At 40.8% G+C, this 23,796-nt stretch overlaps 1 protein-coding gene across 1 annotated transcript; it reads left to right on the plus strand.

The window, feature by feature from the left end:
- Positions 1-10,810: 10,810 nt before the first annotated feature.
- Positions 10,811-23,439, plus strand: LOC124273796 (transmembrane prolyl 4-hydroxylase-like). Its single transcript, XM_046709104.1, has 8 exons — positions 10,811-10,966; positions 17,728-17,809; positions 19,037-19,220; positions 19,855-19,912; positions 20,351-20,487; positions 22,168-22,258; positions 22,591-22,695; positions 23,201-23,439. Exons 1-8 carry the CDS (start codon positions 10,823-10,825, stop codon positions 23,348-23,350), a joined length of 951 nt encoding a protein of 316 aa, XP_046565060.1. The 5' UTR covers positions 10,811-10,822; the 3' UTR covers positions 23,351-23,439.
- Positions 23,440-23,796: the final 357 nt, after the last annotated feature.

Consider the following 23,796-nt stretch of genomic DNA (forward strand, 5'->3'; position numbering starts at 1 on the left):
TAAGCGGTTCTCGTAACCATCGGTATCTTCATGACCCGTAATCGGGATTGAGGTTTGAGACGACAACAAAACAGTTTTGCATAATTTCTTCGATTCATGATAAAGTTATATTCATGCAGAAATAGAGTGATGTATGGGGAACAATATTTAAGGGAATCCGCCTTTTCAGATTAATATGAATTGCCATCTCCATATCATGTACCAAATCGGAACTCCTCAAGAAACACACAACCAGCAAGGATTATCTCAGTTTCTACGTTGTGTACACTGTAAATGGAGAGGCAGTCGAACAATGCCGACCACGTGTATATATGAAGACGATTTATAAATGAAAATCTCACTCCAGTAGTCTGCTGAAAGTTCCCCTGATTTCAAGCCACTGTTACAGATACAGGGGAAATATTGGGGCGAATACAGGTCGTCCCATGAAAATCAGCAATCAGGTCTCCTTTATCTGTCTGGACCATCAACTTCAGTGTCCACCATTCTATAAAATGACCTCTTTTATCTGCCAAGACCATCAACCTCACTGTTAACCATTCTGTAAAATGACCTCCTTTATCTGCCAGGACCATCAACTTCATTGTCGTCCATTCCGTAAAATGACCTTTATCTGCCAAGACCATCAACCTCACTGTTAACCATTCCATAAAATGACCTCCTTTATCTGCCAGGACCATCAATTTCATTGTCGTGCATTCCGTAAAATGACCTTTATCTGCCAAGACCATCAACCTCACTGTTAACCATTCCGTAAAATGACCTCCATTATCTGCCAAGACCATCAACCTCACTGTTAACCATTCTGTAAACCATTCTCACTGTAAATTCCGTAAAATGACCTCCCAAGACCATTCACTGTTAACCATCTGCCAAGACCATCAACCTCACTGTTAACCATTCCGTAAAATGACCTCCTTTATCTGCCAAGACCATCGACCTCACTGTTAACCATTCTGTAAAATGACCTCCTTTATCTGCCAGGACCATCAACTTCATTGTCGTCCATTCCGTAAAATGACCTTTATCTGCCAAGACCATAAACCTCACTGTTAACCATTCCGTAAAATGAGCTCCTTTATCTGCCAGGACCATCAACTTCAGTGTCCACCATTCTCCGCTTGATGGTCGTTTTTTTGCCCTTGACTAGAATATCACGATCGTTCTGTGGCCTATTTACGACCTGTGTCTGGATATCTGTTTCCTTTCCTAAAATTGTTGATGAAAATGGTAAATAAGCATTTCCGGCAAATATACTTCTCGAATGAAACACAGAGAGGGAAACAGTATGTATTTATGTTACTCAGTAATTGACACACACACAATTACAAACTTTACTGTCCCGTGCAAATTACAGAACATATGGTGTGAGACAAAAACACAATGTTTTTCACGGTATGTGAGCATGTTTGCTTGTCCAGGTCGAACCATCTTGTAACCACTGAGCACCAACTGACCATTGCACTGCTGGTCTGTGCGGGCAGTGCAATATGGGATCAGCTGCTCACTGCTAGGGCTGGGACGGGTAGGAAAAAATGGAATCGAGTACCCGCATGTACTTACCCGAATCGGAATCGAGTACCCGGAAATGTAAGGAATAAAGCGCTTCTGTCAACTTTCTGAATATTCAATCACGAGTTGACGGATATTTTTATACAAACCTTGAAAGGATGGCAATAAGATATTGAAACTGAATGTAGGCTATTTAATTTACGTCTATTTACCAAATATAGAGAGTAACACCATTACATGCATTCCTCGTTAAAACACAGGACTTTTCGTTACCACTGTTACTGTAACTTGACTCCTCACTGCTCATGCTCAGATATATTACTGTCGTTAATAATGACCTCCATTAATCGGACAATACCAGTGATTCAAATGTGTGTTACGTCAATAATGAAAAAGACAAGTTATTATGTACCCTTGCCATTACAGAGTTCTCCTTTTCCGGGTACTCGATTCCTAGAAATAGGACTCGATTCCAGCTGTACCCGACCCGGATTCGAATACCCGAGTACCCGTCCCAGCCCTACTCACTGCACATACAGACCCTTTCTGATGTCATTCCAGCCATTTGAGTTATACATATTATTAGTACTTACCAAAGCATGTAATTATACTTTATCACGCATGAAAAACACCTATCGCACATCTGTTACTTGTCCGCCGATTTGTCCTAGAACAGGTAGTAATAGACACCCGAATTTGTTATTACTTTAGTTTATACGGCCTGCAACCCACAGCACTCCAAATCACGCGCGTTTAACATATTTCAATAGCATATTTTATACTATAACATAAATGCGAGAGAATATAATATACATTTCACTCAGAAACAGATTCCAAATTTCTTCATGAGTTCAGAAGGTTGTCAGATACTTGAGAAAATAGAAATGGCAAAATCGTTTTCATAAGTCATAACTTCTCTGCTAAAAGCATGGAATCAAACAGATATGATACCCGGTGTTCGGGAAAAGGCTATCATGCCAACTCAAAAATAACCAATTGCACGGGACATTAAATTTGTTGCTGATGCGACAAATTTGGAAAAAAATGGTTAAGACGCAATGCGAATCTAAGAAAACAGTTCGACTTTATAACATGAAGACATATCAATTCCTGTGTTCTAAAAGTGTCTAATAATCCCTAAATCTCTAACAACCCAGAAGGATGTATCGCTCGGTCTAGCAGCTGAAATCACTGTCTCAAACCCTAGTCCCGAATGCAATCAAGGAAGTATTTATTATACTCAAAGGCTATATAACACAGTTGGAATTAATTAAATATGGATTCTTGAAGACAAAAACGCATTTGCTTGAATTTGTGTAATCTCAGAAAAGGACCAGGTGCATTTATGTCAAATAGTTGAGTTTTAAACTTTATATACCACCACTCCAAACAACACACCTGATATAAACTTCATTCCTCCATCCAGGGTGACCTCAGAAATATTTTATTCTTTAAAGGCCCAGGGCAAATCTTCGAAACGTAATAGGAAATATCATCTGAATCTATTGAAAAACACCATGTGAAACATTTTTGGGGATAGAGATGTGCTCCCCATCTGTGATTCTTCATGCATATGATTGGTTGGATGGCTTGTTGTTTAACGCTGCACCCAGCAATATTACAGCTATATGGCGGCGGCTTGTAAATGATCGAGTCCAGACAATCCAGTGATCTACATCATGGGCATTGATCTACACAATGAGAATACGATGACATGTCAACCAAGTCAGCTATGCATATGAAGCGGAATTCCTTCTTGGATTAGCTAGATAAAATATTGGCGTTTGCCCAATACGTATAACTATAGTTTCAGGTACATTGTATATCGATGATCTGATATGGTCAATATTATTCAAAGTGACAATCACCTTCCACTGCACGCACACGAGTGACAAATATACGAAATGCACGAATCTGAATATTTAGATCTATGCATGAAGACACAGTGTGACAAAGATGGGTAGCTTCTCCGTTCCATTCAAGTCCAGCAATATTCCAGCAGCTCCAACTTGTATCTCTACATTTCACAAGTTTTGAAGTTTAATCGAATATTTGTTGCCTCTGAAGGTTTCCAAAAATGGACCAAACGAGAACAACTTGTGGAATGTCTTTCAGAGTGGGTTAAGTCAGAACGTGATGTCATTGGTGGAATACACAAACTGAAAAAGAGGAAACAGAATTGGAATAAACCCATTCTGTCCCAACCAGCTGTCAAAGTCTGGCTGCCCTGCATGAAAAGCTTGTAGTTATTCCCAGTGACAAGGCCTCAAATTACATAACCATTATATGTAAACATCATCAAAATAATACCTGTATGTTAACTGTGGAAAAAATCCGCCTAAATCATTCAACGGTGCTACCAACGTTTGGCTCGACTCTAAAACCTGAAGACACGTCCATTCCTCTTTTGTACTGGATTCCAAAACTACATAAAACTCTGTACAAGGAGAGATTTATTGCTGGTTCCAGCAAATGTACCACCAAATCCCGGTCTCAGAGATTAACCATAATCATTAATACTCTCAAGGAAGGACCTTCAGGATATTTAAAGAAATGTTTTGAGACAATCAAACCTAATACCATGTAGATTCTCAAAAACTCAAAGGATTTCCTTACATTTTTAGAATCTCAGGGAAAAAGAAAGATCCGGTGAACGTGTCGGCCGAGGGAATACGTTGGTGTTGTTCGCATTGATGAAATGTGCCTTGCAGTGTGAGGAGTGGCGACATCCTGCTGGAACAAAGTTCCTTGCGACTGCCCGTGGATGAAAGGCACAACGACTAGTCTAAGAACATCATCAATGTACCCTTGGGCAGTCATGTTTCCAATGAGTAACGGGGCTTGTGCTTACCAAATGAATTTTAAAGTCTAGGCAACTTTTGATTTTACCTACAATTTGGATGCGTTTGGGTGCATAGAAAACGTTCGGTTTCCTCTGTTCAATCATTTACCCTAAAACATAATTTCAAAATTTTAATGCGACACTTTCTTTTGGAATTTAGTTGTAATGATGCGGAGAGGGACGATTCTTGATAGATTCTTATACAGTTGTGACAGCAACAATGGGTAAGAATCAGTAACACTATAAGAATCAATAAAGAATCTTTCCTTACTGCCACCGGTGCTTGACGTCGTGTGTTAATAGATAACGCATGGTGTGATGCATATTCACGACTGATATCTGGACGCTACGCCACGATGGACTCATACTGACAATCGTACAAAACTGTTATTTCAGTTCCGTGCTCCTCTTTTTCATAATGTGTTTCTTATGTATATAAATTGGAATTTCCGGTTAGATTGGCAAACGACTTTTGCCAGCTAAAATAAGGTAAATATACACTGTGTATTGGCTCTCGTGTATATATAATGGTGTATATGTATGATGTTTTTATTATAAACTGACGGGCAAAAGTTAGTATATGACGTTTTGAACGTCCTGTAACAAAGACATACACCGAAATTCCCCAAAAATATTTAATGCATCATAATAAAAAAACACTTGAGCTGTAAATCACAAAAAATCAACAATTTCACGCAAGGAGTTTGTGAGCCGCTGTCAAGTAAACACGCAAGGGGTGGAATTTTGCATAAATCGATTATCACAATCTGAGTTTATGAGTCAGTAGCAGGGGCATTCCTTGAATACAGGATCTTGTGCACATCAGTATCGTGTGTGACCCCCTGCTGCGTCAATGCATGCCCTCACACGTCTCCTCATTGACGTCGTCAAACGTCGAATGACGTCATTGGGAATGCGGTTCCATTCCTCTCTGAGTGCTTGCTCTAGCTGTTGCCTGTTCTGTGGAACTTGTTGCCGACCTCTGATCTTCCTGTCCAGATGATCCCAGAGGTGCTCGATCGGGTTCATATCCGGTGAGCACGCTGGCCAGGGCAGGACGTCAACATTGTTCTGTTGCAGAAAGTAGCGAGTCTCTCTGGCAGTGTGAGGTCTCGCGTTGTCATGTTGTAGGAGTACACCCCGGGGTTGATTCTGTAGGAAGGGTACCACAACTGGCTGTAGGATCTGTCCGATCCCCCGTGCATTGAGATTGCCCTGCACTACAACCAGACGGGTCTTCTGGTCTCCACAGATAACGCCCCAAACCATGACTCCACCCCCGCCGAATGGATGAACTTCTCTGATGCATGGCCTTGCTAAACGTTCCCCTCGTCGACGATATACCCGTTCTTTGCAATCACACTTGTAAAGGGTGAAACGGCTTTCATCGGAAAAGAGAACACGTCGCCAATCTCGGACTTGCCACCTGTATACTTGCCTTGCCCACCGCTGTCTGTTTTGGCGATGTCTGAGTGTCAGGACAATTCCGCGGAAAGGCCGGTAAGCCCTTATACCAGCTAATCTCAATCTTCGGGTCACTGTGCGACGACTGATACGATGCCCGAGTGCCGTAGCCGCCGTCGACGTTGCCGTCACGAACCTGTTCCGGAGATGGATAGTCCGGATGTAGCGGTCTTCTATGGGTGTAGTGACCCGTGGCCGTCCACTTCTCGGCCTGTCTTGAGTGCTACCAGTATTCCGGTAACGTGTGAACAGCCTGGAGATTGTTGCTGGGGTACACCCGAACGTTCTGGCAAGATGAGCTTGGGTAGCTCCCATATCGCGCATTCCAATGGCTCGCTCTCGCTGAATTTGTGTCAGCTTCGGCATTTTTGCATGTGCTTTCAGTTACTGTGATATGCCAGCGTGTATCCATCCCATTTCTACCCGACTGGTGCACGTGCATGTTCGTGATTTTCAAAGATTACATGTTATACCTTTTTCTCGTGCTAGGGGTCACGTGACTACATCTACTGACATCACTACCATTCTGCAATATTCTCGTGACTTTGACAATGTTTGCTTTGGATGTTTCATTGGAATTTAGACATGCTCAATTTCCCCAAACCAAATTGAAAACGTTATACTAACTTTTGCCCGTCAGTTTAGTATTTATTTTGGATTTAATACGCAATTCTTAAGCAGAGTACCATTTCAATCATCGGACTCCAGATGAAATGATGCAAGCAGTTAATATGTTCATGTCACTGAAAAGCTGTTTGATTGTTATTTCAGTTTTCAGATGCAGACGCTGCCTTAAGGATGATACCTCAACTCAAGGACAATCAGCAGCACACTTACTCCAGCACCCATGGCTTAAAAGCCTTTTATAGGAAGATACATTGCAGTAAATATGTTGGTCAATAGTGAAAGCTATGATATTCTTGTCCTTCTGAAATATACGACACTAAACTGTCTAACTTCACACGTGTAAATTGTAACACTATTTGTCGTGGACACTTGTTTGAATATGATCAGCTAAGCAGGTTATGTCCACAAGAACTGTCGACCTTAGCAGACTGTTGGTCATTCATTTGCCTATAAAAAGCAGACAGGATAGGGAACCAAATGCAGAGCTGGCAGTCAGCAGGAAGAGCGCGGACAGACCTGCAGAACATTCGTAACTACTCGCCTTTTCCCGTGACCTACAAGAAGACTCGTACCCCTATCGTACGCCATTATTGCCAAGAATCGTGGCAAACCAATCAAATCGCGCGTAGTAAAACGCATTTCGAAGCATGAAAATGATGGCACTGTTGAACTTTGAAACTTCGCTAAACTATGCAAAGCACAATTTAAACATAAACTTTGAGCTAAAGGATCAGAAACTTTAAACACTGAAACATATTTACAATGGGAATGACTGTATTGCTGTTTTGCCCACGGGATGTAGGATATTCTATAAGCCATGTTTGTAAATTCAGAATTATCTTTCCTTTGTAATAGTACTAAACTATTTTCATCTCCATGCCCGTTTGCGCTTAGACAGGGCCCAGTCGTAAACATGGCCACGAGAGGGGTACGAGACGCCATCCGGCTTGCCGGAAGGACACGAGTAGTTACGAATGACCTGCAGAAGGCAAGGGACAAGGAGGACGAACACTGACCAGCCGATCCAGCCGCCATGCTTCTGCTGCCGAAGTGTCAGCCTGACTTTGCCGCCTTCCCAATGGTAGTGTCTGTCGGACTCTGTGTAAACTATTCGCCCTGCCTAGCATAGTTGAACTGCGAGAATAGAAAAACTCAACATACCCATTCTTTGTACGCCACTACAACTCCTGTTGTTTGAAGAGTGCCAGAGATGTTATAGAAAATCACACCAGGCTGTTAAAAATACTGTTCACTGTGAAATCCTGACCCAGTGTTCCTGAGACGCCGCGCCCACATATTGAGAGATATTCTTTGATGTGAAGATTGTAATATCACATTTCATACATGTAATAAAGACATCGCTATCGACTAACTTGTTTATCTAATGTTAGCCACCTTAAAACATGGCTGTATACTTTCTTTAGTCCGTCAGTACAGTACTCCTCACACGTTAAGCGTAAAAACAGTTTGTGCATAGACACAAATTTCAAGCGAACAAAACGGAAGTTGTTATACGCACCCAAATACCCCAAAGCGACATAAACCTTCACTGTATAACAGAGATAGGGCTTAGCTTAATGTTATGTAAGGAATATAGAACACCGTTTCAAATTCGTTACGGCGTGGTCGAATATTTGATATAGCAACATTTATCTTTTTTTCATCCAGATCCAAGCCAAGGTGAATGTGTGTTTGTGAAGTGCTCGAGGTTCATAGTTAGCTCAGGTGCTTTTATTTTTATGCTGTGTCAGAAAAAAACCCCCATTGGGTCTGGTCAGGACTTGGTATTCTTTGAGAAAGGGGTTTTATTGTGTTAGAGTGCCACATACAATAAGAGTTACCATGCCATGACTATAATCCCCAACCCTTTTCTGTGTGGATTATTTTAAAGGTAAACTGTAAACGCTGGGTACAGAGAGTATCTCCCAAATCAGACCCAAAGGTGTTTAGTGTCCCTAAGGTGAAAATGTTATGAATGTGTCGCTGGCGAAAATAAAAAGCTGGTCCTGTCGTATCGGCAGCCACACGCATGGATGTGCAGAGGCAATAACCACTATATCTCCCTTCTTGTTAGATATCCATTACTTGTGATGGCATCTTCCACTATGTGGTTTGACGGTGTAAAAACAGGTCTCGCATGCACCTACTCACTTCCTTCGAGTATCAGCCTGTTAGATTGTGCACTATATGATTATTGCATACACTATAATATTGACACTTTCCCTTATGACGGCTGCTAAAATTTTAGTCAAAGACATTAGGGGTGTAACGATTCATCGATAGTATCGATGTTTGCATCGTCAACTACGCGACACGAGTGCATCGATACAAAACACATTTAGGAATTTATCAGGATATTTATATCGCAAGGGTCCACGATACATCGATGTATCGCCACAAGAGACGATATATCCCGATACAACTTCAATACTACTTAAAGTTGTAAGGAGTATTGCATTAGGAATAGGAGGGGAGTCTCTTTGAAATTCTTCTAAATTTTAAAAACAAATTGAACCTTTTAGGAATTTGTTTGTGTCTGTTATCTTTGTGACATGGACAAAGGAGTTGGTGTATATGTGAAAGAGTGTGAACATTTTTCAAACTCTGTGAACTGTAGATTACTTGTCTTTAAGTAGTTGAAAATAATGTTTGACAAATAACACCATTTATTAACAACTATAAACGATGTCTTAGCTTTGTTAAGAAAGAGAACAAAGAGAAGATAAAATGTAGAAAGCATACTTCTTTTCGGTGATTCTGAATTCTGATATAAATTACATTCAATTGTTTGTGAAAGCATCGGTGCAGAAACACAACTTCCCAAAGGAAACTTCAGTTTCAAACTTATATATGTTAGATCTAAGTATACTAAATATGTTTGACTGTAATTTAAAAGCATTAAATGCTGAAACTTTATTAAATGAACAGATTTTAAGTGTGTGTGAATGTAACACAAGATCTGCTGTATAACAAATAAAGGTTCAGTCATTTTATCTATCATATATGTTCTGCTATTAGAAATTACCATTGTATCGTGATGATGATTGTCTCGCAGGTTCCTTGCCAATACTTTCATGATATATCGTCTCGCCTCATTAAACTGGTTTCGGGATATATCGTCTCGCCACTTAGACAACGATACACAACTCTAAAAGATATACGTCAATGTGAATATTATCCCACAAGCAAATGAACTCATGGTTTTGAGTTAATCCTTTTAACGCTTATCTCTTGGTCTACATGACACGGCCCACCAGTTTGGGTTGGATTTCATGTGGATACACCAGTAAGTGATCCTAGTCGTTGTGAAGCGTTGCTTTGTGTGTGTACCAGTCAAGGGAGAGTTGTTCTACAAAGGGTACGTCTTCAATTTACTTTATTCCAATGTGATAATGTGTTTTACACAACGGTTTGAGTAAATGGACATTTATGTAATATCGTCATATTTTGTTTAGGTTCTTTCTCGTGGGGGCACAAGCGAGAATGTGTTTTTCGAGTTTGTTCTTTAAACAGCACTCAGTAATATTTCCAGCTATATGACGGCGGTATGTAATCACTCGAGTCTGGACCAGACAATCCACTGATTGACATTGTGAACATTGATCTAGGTAAGTTGGATACAATGACATGTCTCAACCACGCCAGAGACCCTGACCATCCGATCCCCAAAATGACCTTCTTAAAAGAACTATAGTTTACTGAGAACATTTATCCTTTCACGGAGATCCGGTTTCATCATTCAATACAGAATTAGCGTGTGTGTGTGCGTGCGTGCGTGCGTGCGTGCGTGCGTGCGTGCGTGATGCGGTGGAGTGTAGAGTTCCGGCAGGCATACCAGGGATGGGGTTGATGAACCCTTAACAAGATAACGTGGAAGTCAGTGACATTAAGGTGACAGAAAGGGAACAAACCAGTATACTGGTGAACACCGACAGGAAACACGAAAAGTCGATATATACACAGACGAGGCAGTCGCTCTATTAATTATAATGAAGACTCACAGGCACTGATACGCGTACACTCACAGACACGCATAGACCTATGTGTCTTTGTGGACACACACTCGCGCACGAACGCATACACACACACACACACACACACATACCTACCTACATGCAGCTGTCTATATATACCCACATCAGACATGTTACAACGGTGACAGCTGAACGTAAATGTGCTGAATCAAAGTAAGCACGGATGTTGCCGATTACTGAAGTGGCCTTCATGGATTCAATACTCAAGAGTTAGTGATTGCTAGAATTCTTTCTAATATTTATTCGTTTATTGTCATTTAGGAACATTTGGTGCGTTTGCTTGCTACTACATCGAGCACTCGCCATGACGACGCTATTGCTGGTGGTGGTGTCAGTGTTGACAATGAAGACGCTCTGTCAAACCAACAGAGGCTACTGTCTCCATAGCGGGTTGGAACTACCCGACGTTGGCTTCCTGAACACCAGTGCCAAGTGCGCCCTCTTGAAACCAAGGGATTACATTCTCCCGCGGATTGATCCTGGACAGGTAAACTACTTATACACAATAAGGAGGAATCACAGAATTGTATTCTGTCACTCTCCTCAAAGACTTTTAATGGCCGAATCCACGCATGGATATGGCGGATTAGTTTGCCCCAATTAACAGGTAAGGTTTCTGTGAACCCGGCACTTTCCAAACCTGCCCAATGTTCCCCGTGGCGCATGTAGCAGAGGGCTTGCTTTGACCACACACCGGACATATCGTCATCCATTTGGTGACTAGATCGTTCAGTTGAGGGAGGGTCAAATTCAGGTTTCAATCGACTTGCAGAAATAACAATAAAGAATTGGTAAGTGTCATGAGTGGTGCTCGATAGGCCAATCATCCATGATTATATTTACTTTACGTTTTAATAGATTGCATGCGATGGTAGCGTAGCGATCAGCAAAGCAGGCGGGTGGGGTACACCGAAGTGTCCGGCCTTGTCATGATGTATTGTACCAGGGAGACTCTATAAGGGGGAGTGGTCACTCCTCGGAAAGCTCCTAAGCTATGCCTCTGCTCGTCACGTGACCAGTGCAGCCAATATGGCGGCAGCGTAGTTTTTAAGATTGAGCCCGGTTTATTTTCAACAGCTGATTACATACGCTGAGTGTTGTGACAACTGAAAACCTACACGTAGAAGATAAGTTACCTATTCTGTCACTTCATTTTAAGTCAAATACTTGTTATTAGTGTCAGTATAAGTACAGTAGCTTTGTAGTAAAGTTTCAAGTGGGCATGTTGTAGCTCACTGGCTTCAATTCTCAGTACACAGCGAAGAAAGACTAAATTATATCGCTAAAAACTTCTTTCACATATTCGTTTAATTTTTAGAAGGGAAATATACCTTTAGTTAAAAGGTGTTTGCAAGTAATAGTGATATTTTTATAACTAAAAAAATTTGTTAGGGTGTATTTGAGGTGTGTGAAAAATATGACATATCGCCGATCTGCCATTGAAATACTACAGGGCGTTGTTTGAGTGTTTCTAGTTAGTGTTCAAAAACATCTTTCACATACACCTTCAATTTTTATGAGGGGAATATACCATCAGGTGAAAGGTGTTTGCAAGTAATAGTGATAGTTTTATAATTTAAAAAAATTTGTTAGTGTGTATTTGAGGTGTGTAAAAATATGACATATCGCCGATCTGCCATTGAAATACTACAGGGCGTTGTTTGAGTGTTTCTAGTTAGTGTTCAAAAACATCTTTCACATACACCTTCAATTTTTATGAGGGGAATATACCATCAGGTGAAAGGTGTTTGCAAGTAATAGTAATAGTTTTATAATTTTTAAAAATTGTTAGTGTGTATTTGAGGTGTGTGAAAAATATGACATATCGCCGATCTGCCATTGAAATACTACAGGGCGTTGTTTGAGTGTTTCTAGTTATTGTTCTAAAACATCTTTCACATACACCTTTAATTTTTATGAGGGGAATATACCATCAGGTGAAAGTTTTTTGCAAGTAATAGTGATAGTTTTATTTTATTTTTTTTGTTAGTGTGTATTTGAGGTGTGTGAAAAATATGACATATCGCCGATCTGTTCTGATACGCCATTGGTGCTTGTGATGCTTGAGTGTTATAGTTCTAAAACTTCTTTCTTTCTTGTTGATCTTAGTATTTGACAAAACTGGAAAGGTGTTTGCAAGGCTTTGTGATAGTTCTAAACTTTCTGTTCTTGAGGGGTCTGTGACAGTGTCAGTTAACATTCTGTCAATGCCCATGTCATTCCACACATGCAATAAGATATCTGAATTAGTTACTAATGTAAAAAAATGTCTCAAAGTAGATTTTTTATAAAAAAGGACAGCTGATGTTAACATGTGTTCTACCGATAGTTTTGCGTTCTTTAACATGTTTGGGGAGGGATGGCCGTGGTGTATCATTTATTCTTTCATTCATTCACATATGTTCTTTTTCTTTTGTTCTTTTTCTTAATTTCTTTCATTCATTCACATAAAATTCTTGCTCTTAATTCATTCATTCATTCATTGTAAAATTCCGACCTATACAATACACTGGCTGAAGTACTGTTAAACGCAGCCGAAGTTGCGCTGGGACCGAACCAAGTCACTGTGTGCGTTGGAGCATGACGAGGCACACGTTAATTAGTACAAATGGTAAAGAAAGCAAGCGAGTGACCTATCCCTGTTGTAGAGTATCCTGCTCTTAATTCATTCATTCATTCATTGCAATCCTCGGATCCCTGGGCATAAAACATGTAGTACATTTGGAACACTCTCGGGGGCGCACCCCACCCCCTTTCTGGAACCGCGCATGGTACCTATATCTGTAATTACGTTTCACACAGCTGTCAAAAATATCCCGGTCCAAGAGAAGTGAGCGAGTGAGTGAGTGAATACGGTTTTACGCCGCCTTTACCAATATTCCAGCAATATCACGGCGGGGACACCAGAAATGGGCTTCTCACAATGTACTCATTTGGGGAATCGAACCCGGGTCTTCGGCATGACGAGCGAACGCTTTAGCCACTAGGCTACCCCACCGCACCGGGGTCCAAGACAAATGCCCTTCAGACCTTGTACACATTCTGTAAATCGACTCCCCCGAATATTTTGAGGTATGTTACCCCAGTCGTTGTATATCCAGTAAAGCATTTTCATGGATGAACCACGTGATGTTGGTTTTGCCCTTACTTGTGTGTGTATCTTTTACTTTCTCTGTGAGTGATAGATTATCAGTCACAACCTATTTCATGTTTCGTATATCCTGCCGGTTTCGTTTTCATGTCGACATACAATATTTTCTTTTGCCACGATGGTGAATCTGGAAAAATATGGCGTCATGTTCACGCGGGTACACTCTGCCGTGCGGTTACTCGGGCGTTCTATTTTCACCGGTGAGTTTACGATTTCAGTGTCGTCTCTTCTTTCGGTATGGTTTGAATACGGAGCCTTGACGTTGAGGGAGTGAGTGGATTTGAGTTTAGCATTATTTCACCAATATCATGGCTGGGACACCACAAATGGGACTTCACATAGTTAACCCAGTTGGAGAATCGAACCCGGTCCTTCGGCGTGACTAGAGAGCGCTTCAACCATAAGGTTACCCCACCGCAGCCACTTATATTGAATTACCAGCATGTTATTAATGTATGAATCCCTGCACTCATTGAGTGAGTGAGTGAGTGAGTATGGTTTTACGGCGCATTTATCAATATTCCAGCATTATCAGGGAGAGGGACACCGGGGATGAGCTTCACAAGCGGACACTTTATCCATGACACTACCCCACCATCACGTTTACTTTTTGAGTAAATATAAATTTTTCAATATTCTTGTCCCATTCTAGAATTGTCGACTAGGTACATGTTGGAAAAACATACTGCCGAATATGTTTCCCCCTTTTATAATGTTTCATACAGTTTCACCAAGCGTATGTTTGAATAAAATAGTGCCATTCATATTTTAACCTGTTAACTAGATACAGAAACAGGCATCTTATTATAGAAAGAAATATTGACCGTGAAGGTCACAGAACATACTGCTCGGATTACCAGATGAATAAGATAAATAAAACATTCAAAACGTTTTTACATTAATAAGACATTTCTACTGAAAGCGCCCTGAACATGACTACCGATCGCGCCGTTTTGAAACCAAGGTGTGCGCGGACTGATCCAAGACCGGTAAACTCTGTCTGACATGTTTGACCCAAATACTTTCACTTTCTGATCCACTCTCTGGGCATGCACGCACTGTAGTTCAATGGTATGTTTGTATCTGTGTCCTCAGCGGTTTAAATGGTTGACAACAATATGGATTCAGTAACAATGTGGATTCCGTAACAATGTATATTCAGTAACAATATAGATTCAGTAACAATATAGATTCAGTAACAATGTGGATTCAGTAACAATATAGATTCAGTAACAATATAGATTCAGTAACAATTAGGAGATAAACATCATGTGTTGGCGAATTTCCGGGTGTTATTGAGTATTTGAAGCACGGGAATTCATTTGGAACCGACGGCCGACATGATGTTTATCGACATTGTAAACACAAAAGTAAACCAAAAGGTCCACACACGTATTTTGTGTCTGCTTGACATCGAGTACGGGTACAGCAGTGAAATGTCATCAGCCGGCCGTTTCGGCTGTCTCTCATGGTAGCATCTGGAACTGCTCATTTGTGACGTCATTCGGACTTTACGTCACAATATGATTTTAATGACGTCATCACAGCTGACGACGTAACAATACAATAGGGCCCGTAAGTAGGTCACGGCACTTCGCGAGATATTGCGTTGTTTAGTACTTCCGGTGACAAACAACGTTTTTCGGCAATGGCGATGACACTGTTACATGGGGTATGCCGTGGATAATCATACTCGACACTGGCTGTGTGAATCAGAAACCTATGCCATGTAACAGACTATGGACTGCTAAAGCACTAAGGCAATGTTGCATGAACAGCACGTGAATATTTGCTAAACAGATGCAGAGTTGTCACAGCGTCGTCTTCAGGCTGGCCCATTCATAAGTCGAGGTAAGTTTGTTACATGGATTTCTTTGTTTTCATTTAAAGGCTGGTATTGTTTAAGCATGGCACGCACAGTAAGGGTGACATGTGTGCAGATTGGTGAATTGTTTGATTGCATTTGATATCTTACAGTGGGATTTTTTTGTCCCCCGGAGAGGGGACCTAATACAATATGGCAGGCAGGTATCCGGTATAATGCATGTGTACCCAAAAAACTGTGTTAATAAATAAAGTATCTTGCAGTTGGAATTATCCAGAAGATAACTTAATGTGCAATGAAAATCCAGGTGTAATACTAAAAAAAATAAATGTAATGAATTAAATAATAATTTAATAGTGCGTAAACAATGATGATTATATCCACACTTTGTATTCTGTAATATGAGCTTGATTAATTTATTATTACAACCCCATTTAGCATTTGGTTATGGTGCAGCATGTTCAGTTAAACATAACATCCACATGCTTAATTTATCAATAATATCTTGATGTCAACATTGTAAGGAACTGTTTACATTTTATTAAGTATATCATACTTGGTCTCACGTGTGTTATGTATTTTTCAGTTGGAACAGATGCACATCTTTAAGAGGAGAAAGAAGGAGGAATAGATTTCTTTATCACCACAATTACCATTGACATCAAGAGCAACACAAACTGAAACAGATCTTCAGATTTCTTTTAACATCTGGTGGTCAAGCAATATACATTGCAAATGAAGAAACAGCAAGTCATTGAAGTGTTGTATGTACAGTTATAAAACATATTAAAGCCCTACACATCATCCTTTGGACACTTGCTGGAACAGGAAATGCTTGTAACCAGCAAGGTGTTGTGGAAAGTCTTGGGACTCTCAGATAATTCAGTGAGAATTTAGATGAGTGACCATGAAAGAACATTTGTATTCAAGATGATACTGTTACAGTATTTTTTCAGGGTTAGCATCTGGGAAATGCAAAGAATGTTTGATATGTTAAGAGTAATTATGTCTTTGGAATAAAATTGCAGAATAGTTCTAAAACTTGTTTATTGTTTTTTAAGTGTGGATAAAGCAAGCACAAACTGAATGGTTTGGAAGATTTCTGCTTTTAGCCATGATATTGATTTGACAGTAAATATACAACAATGGATGTAGGAGATTGGATTTTCAGTGGTTTCCAAGTGAGAGAGTTGGGTTTTACACCGCTTTTAGCAATATTCCAGCAACGTCATGCTGGGGAGAGCTTCACACTTTGCACACATGTGGGGAATCAAACCCGGGCCTTCAGTGTGACAAGTGTCAACAGTTTAACCACTAGGTTACCCTATTACTCCAGTTTCCATGAAAAAACATGCTTACCAATGAAAAGTTAAACTTAATCAATGGCATAGGCATGTGATTCTACATGACATGGAATTTTGTTGAAATATGAAATTCTTTGTTTTTATTTGCTGTAAGATTACAACACTGGTTCACAGCACAATAACCAGTACACATTATTCTTTTCCATTATTTTAAAACATATTGGTCTAACTGTATAGTGGAAAGTATGGAATGCCAGTTACCAACCTTGGCCTCATTGGCAGAATATTTGGAATATATAAGTTACTAAAAATGGGTGAAAAACACTATATTACATGACAAGTAATCATACTCATGCTGCTATCAGCCAGTGTCTGCAGAATCTACAGTCATGACATAGTATGTATGCACATTTAGTTTCCCCATGTATTGATCAGTATATTTTACAATACAGGAAATGTCTTTGAGTGATTACTCCATATTTTGAGTGTATTTGGTCTTGCATTTTTGCCATTTTGTGACTTGAAGGTGCTGTGTGCTGCTTCATATTTTGCTTACAGCATAGCAGAACCTCACCCCTGCATAACCAAGAACTAAGTAACACTCATGTACTTTAGATCATTGTACATAGTTCACTCACTCCAAGACATCTAGTACAAAGTGTAATAAATATTGTCCAACAACCAGTTTTTATATATTACCTCTAAAATAATGTTTAAATACATCCTTACCATAATCATAAGAAACCTCTGCTTACTTTACAAGAGCGTGTTTGTGTATCATTGCCAGATAGTGACGATACCAGGTCTAAAGGTGCGCGTTCCCTGCCTAAACCGTCGCATTGACAGAAACACCTTCAGACTTAAGCTGTGCCATCTGACAGAATGTTTATGGACGGACTGGGCTTATGGTAGGAAAACACGCCATCGTCTTGTGTTGAAGAAATAAAAATGCATCTTCTTTGTTGCAGGTTGGTGATGTCACAGAAATGAATCTGACTTCCGGTCAGTCACATCGGAGAATCACTGTGGCAAGAAACCCGCCTTTGTTTGGTAAGTATGGGTTATAGGAATGATTTTTTTTCATGGTCGTTTTCAAGCTAAGAATGCCATTTACAAGAACAGTAGCTCTCCATGGCTGTCATGTTGTACATGTACAAACGCTAGATCTAAAAAAGGGGGATAACTCTCCCCCTGTATCACGTCCCAGTACAACTGCTGTGTAACGACTTACATCACGGGATTACAACAGTAATAAATATACTCATGGAAACGAATATAGGAACATATGAAAGTACAAGCGTTTCTTTATTCATTCCCAGAATTTCACCCACAGTGCAATACATAGGTTATGACAGACTGAGTTTAGTTTTACGCCGCTTTTAGCAATATTCCAGCAATATCACGGCGGGGGACACCAGAAATGGGCTTAACACATTGTGCCCATGTGGGGAATCGAACCCGGAGGTTATGAAGAAATCTGGAAAAGAATAAAGGAACCCTTGTACGTTCATGTGTTTCCTTATTTGTTTCCATGAGTATATTTCGTCAGCTGATCAGTCACACTTGAACTGAAACATGTTCCGCCATACTGAAGACCCTTTCACCATATTAATAAGTGAGTAATAAGTGAGTTGTCGTTTCTTATGACATGAGATATGTCCCGCCCCGTGTATAACGTATTGGGGTGATTTAGTGAGTTAGTGAGTCAAAGCTGAACGCCGTCCAGCATTGTTTCCGTGATGTATAGAGTCATAGATTTGACAGTCTGCTTCCACTTCGCAATTGACGCCAGCCAGTCAATGTTTCGTTCCGCGGAAAAACGACTGACTGACTGAGTTTGGTTTTACGCCGCTTTTAGCAATATTCCAGCAATATCATGGCGGGGGACACCAGAAATGGGCTTCACTCATTGTACCCATGTGGGGATTCGAACCCGGGTCTTCAGCGTGACGAGCCAACGCTTTAACAACTAGGCTACCCCGCCGTCCCGCGGAAAAAGAACCGGCGAAAGAGCAACTTATTGATTGTGTGTCCTGCTGACGTGGCTCGTCACATTCAGTCACCGGTTTGTCTGGACCAGAGGTTACCTTCAGACAAAATCAGGCGCGTAAACCCGATAGGTTGCAAAGCTATATATTTAGATAGTATTGAGGGCTTGCCCAACCTTTTTAGCAAACATCATGTGTAAGCCCGGTTTTTTTTATAATGGTAGCTACGACCCTGGAAATGCATAATTTAGTAGCAGTATTAATTTGCTTATTCACTCTCTATATTCAGAGATCCCTGACTTCCTGACACAAGATGAAACAGACAAACTGATTGGTCTTGCCACCGCCAACGGCCTCGATGTTGCCATGACGGTTGGAGAGAATGGAAGCGTTACACATCAAAGAGGTCGGAGGTCCCAGACCACGTTCCTCCGACATGACCTGGACAGCCTGCTAATCGACATTCGACGAAGGTATCAACATTTTTCGTACATTGGACACTGTGGTTATATCATTTTAATACGTATGAATGACAAATTAAAAAACAATTATAGATCAGAAGTAGGTTACAATTATTTAGTTTTCATTGAATAGCATATGATAATTGTAGACGGGATGTAGACGTCATTAAGTTTGAATTATGCTGGAGAGTACTATGGAATGTTCTGGAAATACCATCAAATACGCTGACGTCCTTTGTCCCTTTCTCACTGGAGTAGCCTAGTGGTTAAAGCGTTTGGCTCATCATACACTGGGTAAATTTCTGCCCATTGACTGTCAAACTGAGTGTAAGGTCATGAGTGTATTGAGTAAAATTGTAAAATGTACACATCAGCAAGGATGGGGCACTGAAAAGCTAAAGCTTCAAGGATCTTTATTGATCACTAGATTGAGCATTTGTCTGTATTTAGGGGTCTGTTGATATGTGTCAATTTGTCAGTTTGCCAAAATGAAACATGATTGAAATTGTAGTTAAGTTCATTTGGCCGGAAGTGTTACTATGTAACTGAGACAGTTCGGGGTATATAAGTGCACTTGCCTCAGTGTCGTTGAATAATTAGTAGACGACACAGATGATATATGCAGATATCCCCTCTTTCCTTGCAGAGTATCCTTACTGACAGACATGCCAATGGACCTTCTTGAGGAAAGCGAATGGTATCAGGTTGGTAACATAGTTTGACAATCTGCCTATAACATGTCCATATCGAATTTCTGTACGTGTTCGTGTGCGTATCGGGATAAGTCAGCCTTTATGGAGGGTTTTTAGATGTCATGAAAACTTCTTCAAGGGCGGATACAGTTTTTTGAAAAGGTGTGTGTGTGTGTGTGTGTGTGCGTGTGCGAGAGCGCGTGTGCGCACGCTATTGAGAAAGGTGTGTGTGTGGTGTTTGCACACTTCATTTTCACTAGAGTTTCAATGGTCTTTTAATAAACTTTCTGGACCAAAGGTGGGTGCGCACCCCTGAACGCCCCCTCTGCGTCCGCCTGTGTTACTCCTTAACAAACTGAAAGTAGCATATGGAAATGTACTGCAGTTTCCAGCTTTATATGGCCTATGCATGCTTGTGTTGATTAAGGCTGCACCCATCCATTGTTTCAGTTTGGTATGTACGGCGTTGGTGACCACTATCACTCCCACTACGACAGTTCATTATCAACGCGGGAAACACTGATGAGTAAACCTTGTTGCCATCAGTCAAGTCCCCCGCACACCAAAACCTCTTGTGTATTGTGCAGGTAATGGTATCGAGCTTCTTGTCATAATTTGTATAACTGAGTGAGTGAGTGAGTGAGTGTTCGTAACTATTTCCACTGCATTTCACGACAGCATCAAAATCATCTGGGTCTGCTGGTACACGGAAACCTGAACCAGGCTGATTTACACATGGTAATCACCCTTGCCTGCCAGTGTTGATAAAAACAATCTGAGCTAATACGATCCTGGAAAATTCGTTTCCTGGTGATTCTTTTCGGAAAATATACGTGTCATTCAAATCTGTTCGAAGCTATACATCCGTGTTCAGCAGTGCCTAAACATGAAACAAACCCCTTCCCACTTTGGATTGGTTTTGATTTCCATTCTCCCAAACACTTCATTTAGGACTTAAACATGGCAACATGAAAGTGCTGGGCAGAAGGGAAAGATTGCGGTTTGAAGAAAGAAAGACCATGGCATTGGCACGCATACACAAACAAGAATAACTAGAAAATCCCCAAAAGAACTACCTGTTATTTCTGTGTCATCACCTGTGTTTAACCCTAATTTCAGACAGGTTGATTGGTTGTTTACTGTTGTTTAGTGTTTATATATTGAGATATCATGGAACATTAAATATTCCAACTGACTGGTTTTGATAGCTGTGTTTGTCCTACATTTTCTGTAATTCAAAATCGGTGGGAAGTTTCGTTTGCTTGTCAGTGTATTTGATGGTGATGTATTTTATATCATGAACGATACTACATGCATATCAATGAGTTTCTAACCCATGAAGGTCCGGGTTAGAATGAACCTTCAGTAACCCATGCTTGTCGTAAGAGGCGACTAACGGGATCGGGTGGTCAGGCTCACTGAGCTTGGTTGACACATGTCATCGGCTCCCAATTACGCAGATCGATGCTCATGCTGTTGATCACTGGATTGTCTGGTCCAGGCTCGATTATTTACAGACCGTCGCCATATAGGTGGAATATTGCTGAGTGCGGCGTAAAACTAAACTCACTCACTCACTCAATGAGTATCTAACACCGCGCACATGGGAACATGGTGGTTTGTATACATTAACCGAGCAGATTAAATTGGAATATTCAAGTAAAGAGTAAGTTAGGTATGTAGTGCCACATTGCTCACGAGTTTGCCACAACCTTGTCTAGCTGGGTTATTGCTGCTGTTTCACGGCGAGTCTGACTGGGTCTACTCTCGTCAATGATTTATACTTAAAGGCTTCCAATTTACAGGTTTCCGTGGGTGTTGACAATGTCTTCTGAAGCTGGTACACACCATGGATAGCCCTAGGATATCCTAAATTTGCTCCTTGGGTCTAGGATAGTTGTCCTATCATATTCTCGAAAGCTATCCAACTTTAAGACATCCTAACTTAACACAAGTACTAGGTTCTAACTTGTCCTAAGTCTATCTTATTGGAAATCAACATGGTGTGGTTCTTGTTTGTTGATCAATTTTGACGTTGTCAAGCAAAATAACTCGAATAAAATTACTTTTGTATTTACAACAGCACATAAAGCTCATTTGAACTAAAGGTTTAGTTCTTAGGTGATACGTGACTCACGCTGTTTCATGGACAGGTAGGGTACTGACATAGGAGGGTAAAGGGTTCTCTTGCACACAGTGAGCGGTGTCTATGTGGAAGATTGCTATGTGGCACATGACCAGTCACCCCACCTCTCGCTTGTCCACAGGTATATGACAGTGATGGTGTATCTGAATGATGTCGAGGAGGGAGGGGAGACAGCGTTTCCCCTAGCCGACGGTTCAGACACAACCCCCAAGGTGAGGCTTCAGACAGCACAACATCATAATTCACCGTCGATAATTAAAAGGAGACAATGGTCCGTGCACTGATGGCAATTACATGTCCGAGTTAAGGCAGTGTAATTACCGTTATTTACAAGCTCGATAAATCCATGTATCTTCATTCTTTCATAAGCGACCTGCTCCCGGAAGTGAAGGCATCATCCTTCTCCATGCTAAGTTGCTACCATTAAAGTAATACAGACTACCTCTCATCCCGGAGTGCATTTTAATGGAGAGGAGACGATTTAGATTGTGCTCAGAAAGTTTGTTAAGTTGAGCAATAATAGACCTAACTTACTCCACTACAGGAAGAACATATTAACCTGAGTCAATATTGCCAGCGGTCGGCGTTATTGGTGCAGCCTCAGAAGGGGAAGGCAGTCATGTGGTACAACAACATCCGCGACCCCGAGGTAAGGAACAACGTCGTCACTTGAGGAATTATTGGCAATATGTTCCCATGTTTCGGAATTTGTTTTTTGGTATCAACGAAGGGACACTACACCGAATTTGTTGACATTTATGACATAATATGTCGTTTATCAACATTGCTAAATATAGGATCATCCTATACATGTGGTCAGAAACATTGGTCCAAATGGTGGCGGTGGGGTAGCCTAATGGCTAAAGCGTCAGCTCGTCACTCTGAAAAGTCAGTGAAGACCCGGGTACAATGTGTGAAGCCCATTTCTGGTGTCCCCCGCCTTGATATTACGGGAATATTGCTAAAAGCGGAGTAAAATCATACTCACTCCGTCCAAATGTTTTTCGTGTCTCCACAGCTGGCATTGTTCTGGCCAAACAATACGTCAGAAAGGTACTTTATGGACCTGTGGATACTGTTGTCAAACGGTACAGATGTTTATACCGTTGTCCTGCTTGTCTTTCCTGTGTACGGTATGGTGGTTCATGTTTCAGACTGGGTGGGTCGGCACCGCTGACCCGTATTCTCTCCATGGAGGGTGTAATGTCATCAAAGGAGAAAAATGGATATTAAATTTTTGGGTCAGCACCCCACAGCACAATAGGAAATTCGGCAACAGCATCTACACAGAAAGATGGGTATGACGCCAGTGCCACGCCAAGAGGACAGGTGTCTTCAGTCAACAAACCACAAAGAAACATAAAACAACAATATTTTGTAATAAAATTGCTACACAGATACGCGTCGCTCGTTTAAAATACAATACAATACAATCAATTTCGTTTACAAGCAAGTTAAACAAACTGAACACATTACATGAGTAAGTTAATGTTGTTTTGGTGTGAGTTGTCAAACACCTGGTGTCATCCAGTATTTTCAGTGATCCGTTCATATATTTGTCACTGCTCGTCTCCCTTCACACGAAATTGAATCTGTTTTGTCGGATAATCCGCCAATAATCTGATGTTGACATTGTGTACGGTAAATAATTTTATGTGTGGGTAAGCAATGTTCCAACTATCACGGAAGATTGTTAAACCGGAGTAGTTATCCGAGTGGTTGATAGTAAAGTTACATTGCTAATTAACCC

The sequence above is a fragment of the Haliotis rubra genome, unplaced genomic scaffold (genome assembly GCF_003918875.1).
Source record: "Haliotis rubra isolate DU_JTF1 unplaced genomic scaffold, ASM391887v1 Scf184, whole genome shotgun sequence".
In the NCBI taxonomy this organism is placed as follows: domain Eukaryota; kingdom Metazoa; phylum Mollusca; class Gastropoda; order Lepetellida; family Haliotidae; genus Haliotis; species Haliotis rubra.

Bases quoted from the DNA above. Each gene is read 5' to 3' on its own strand.
- LOC124273796 (XM_046709104.1), top strand. From the start codon at position 10,823: ATGAAGACGCTCTGTCAAACCAACAGAGGCTACTGTCTCCATAGCGGG. The intron at 20,488-22,167 runs GTAATGGTATCG...GCTTGTCCACAG, and splicing joins ACCTCTTGTGTATTGTGCAG to GTATATGACAGTGATGGTGT. The intron at 22,259-22,590 runs GTGAGGCTTCAG...ACTCCACTACAG, and splicing joins GTTCAGACACAACCCCCAAG to GAAGAACATATTAACCTGAG.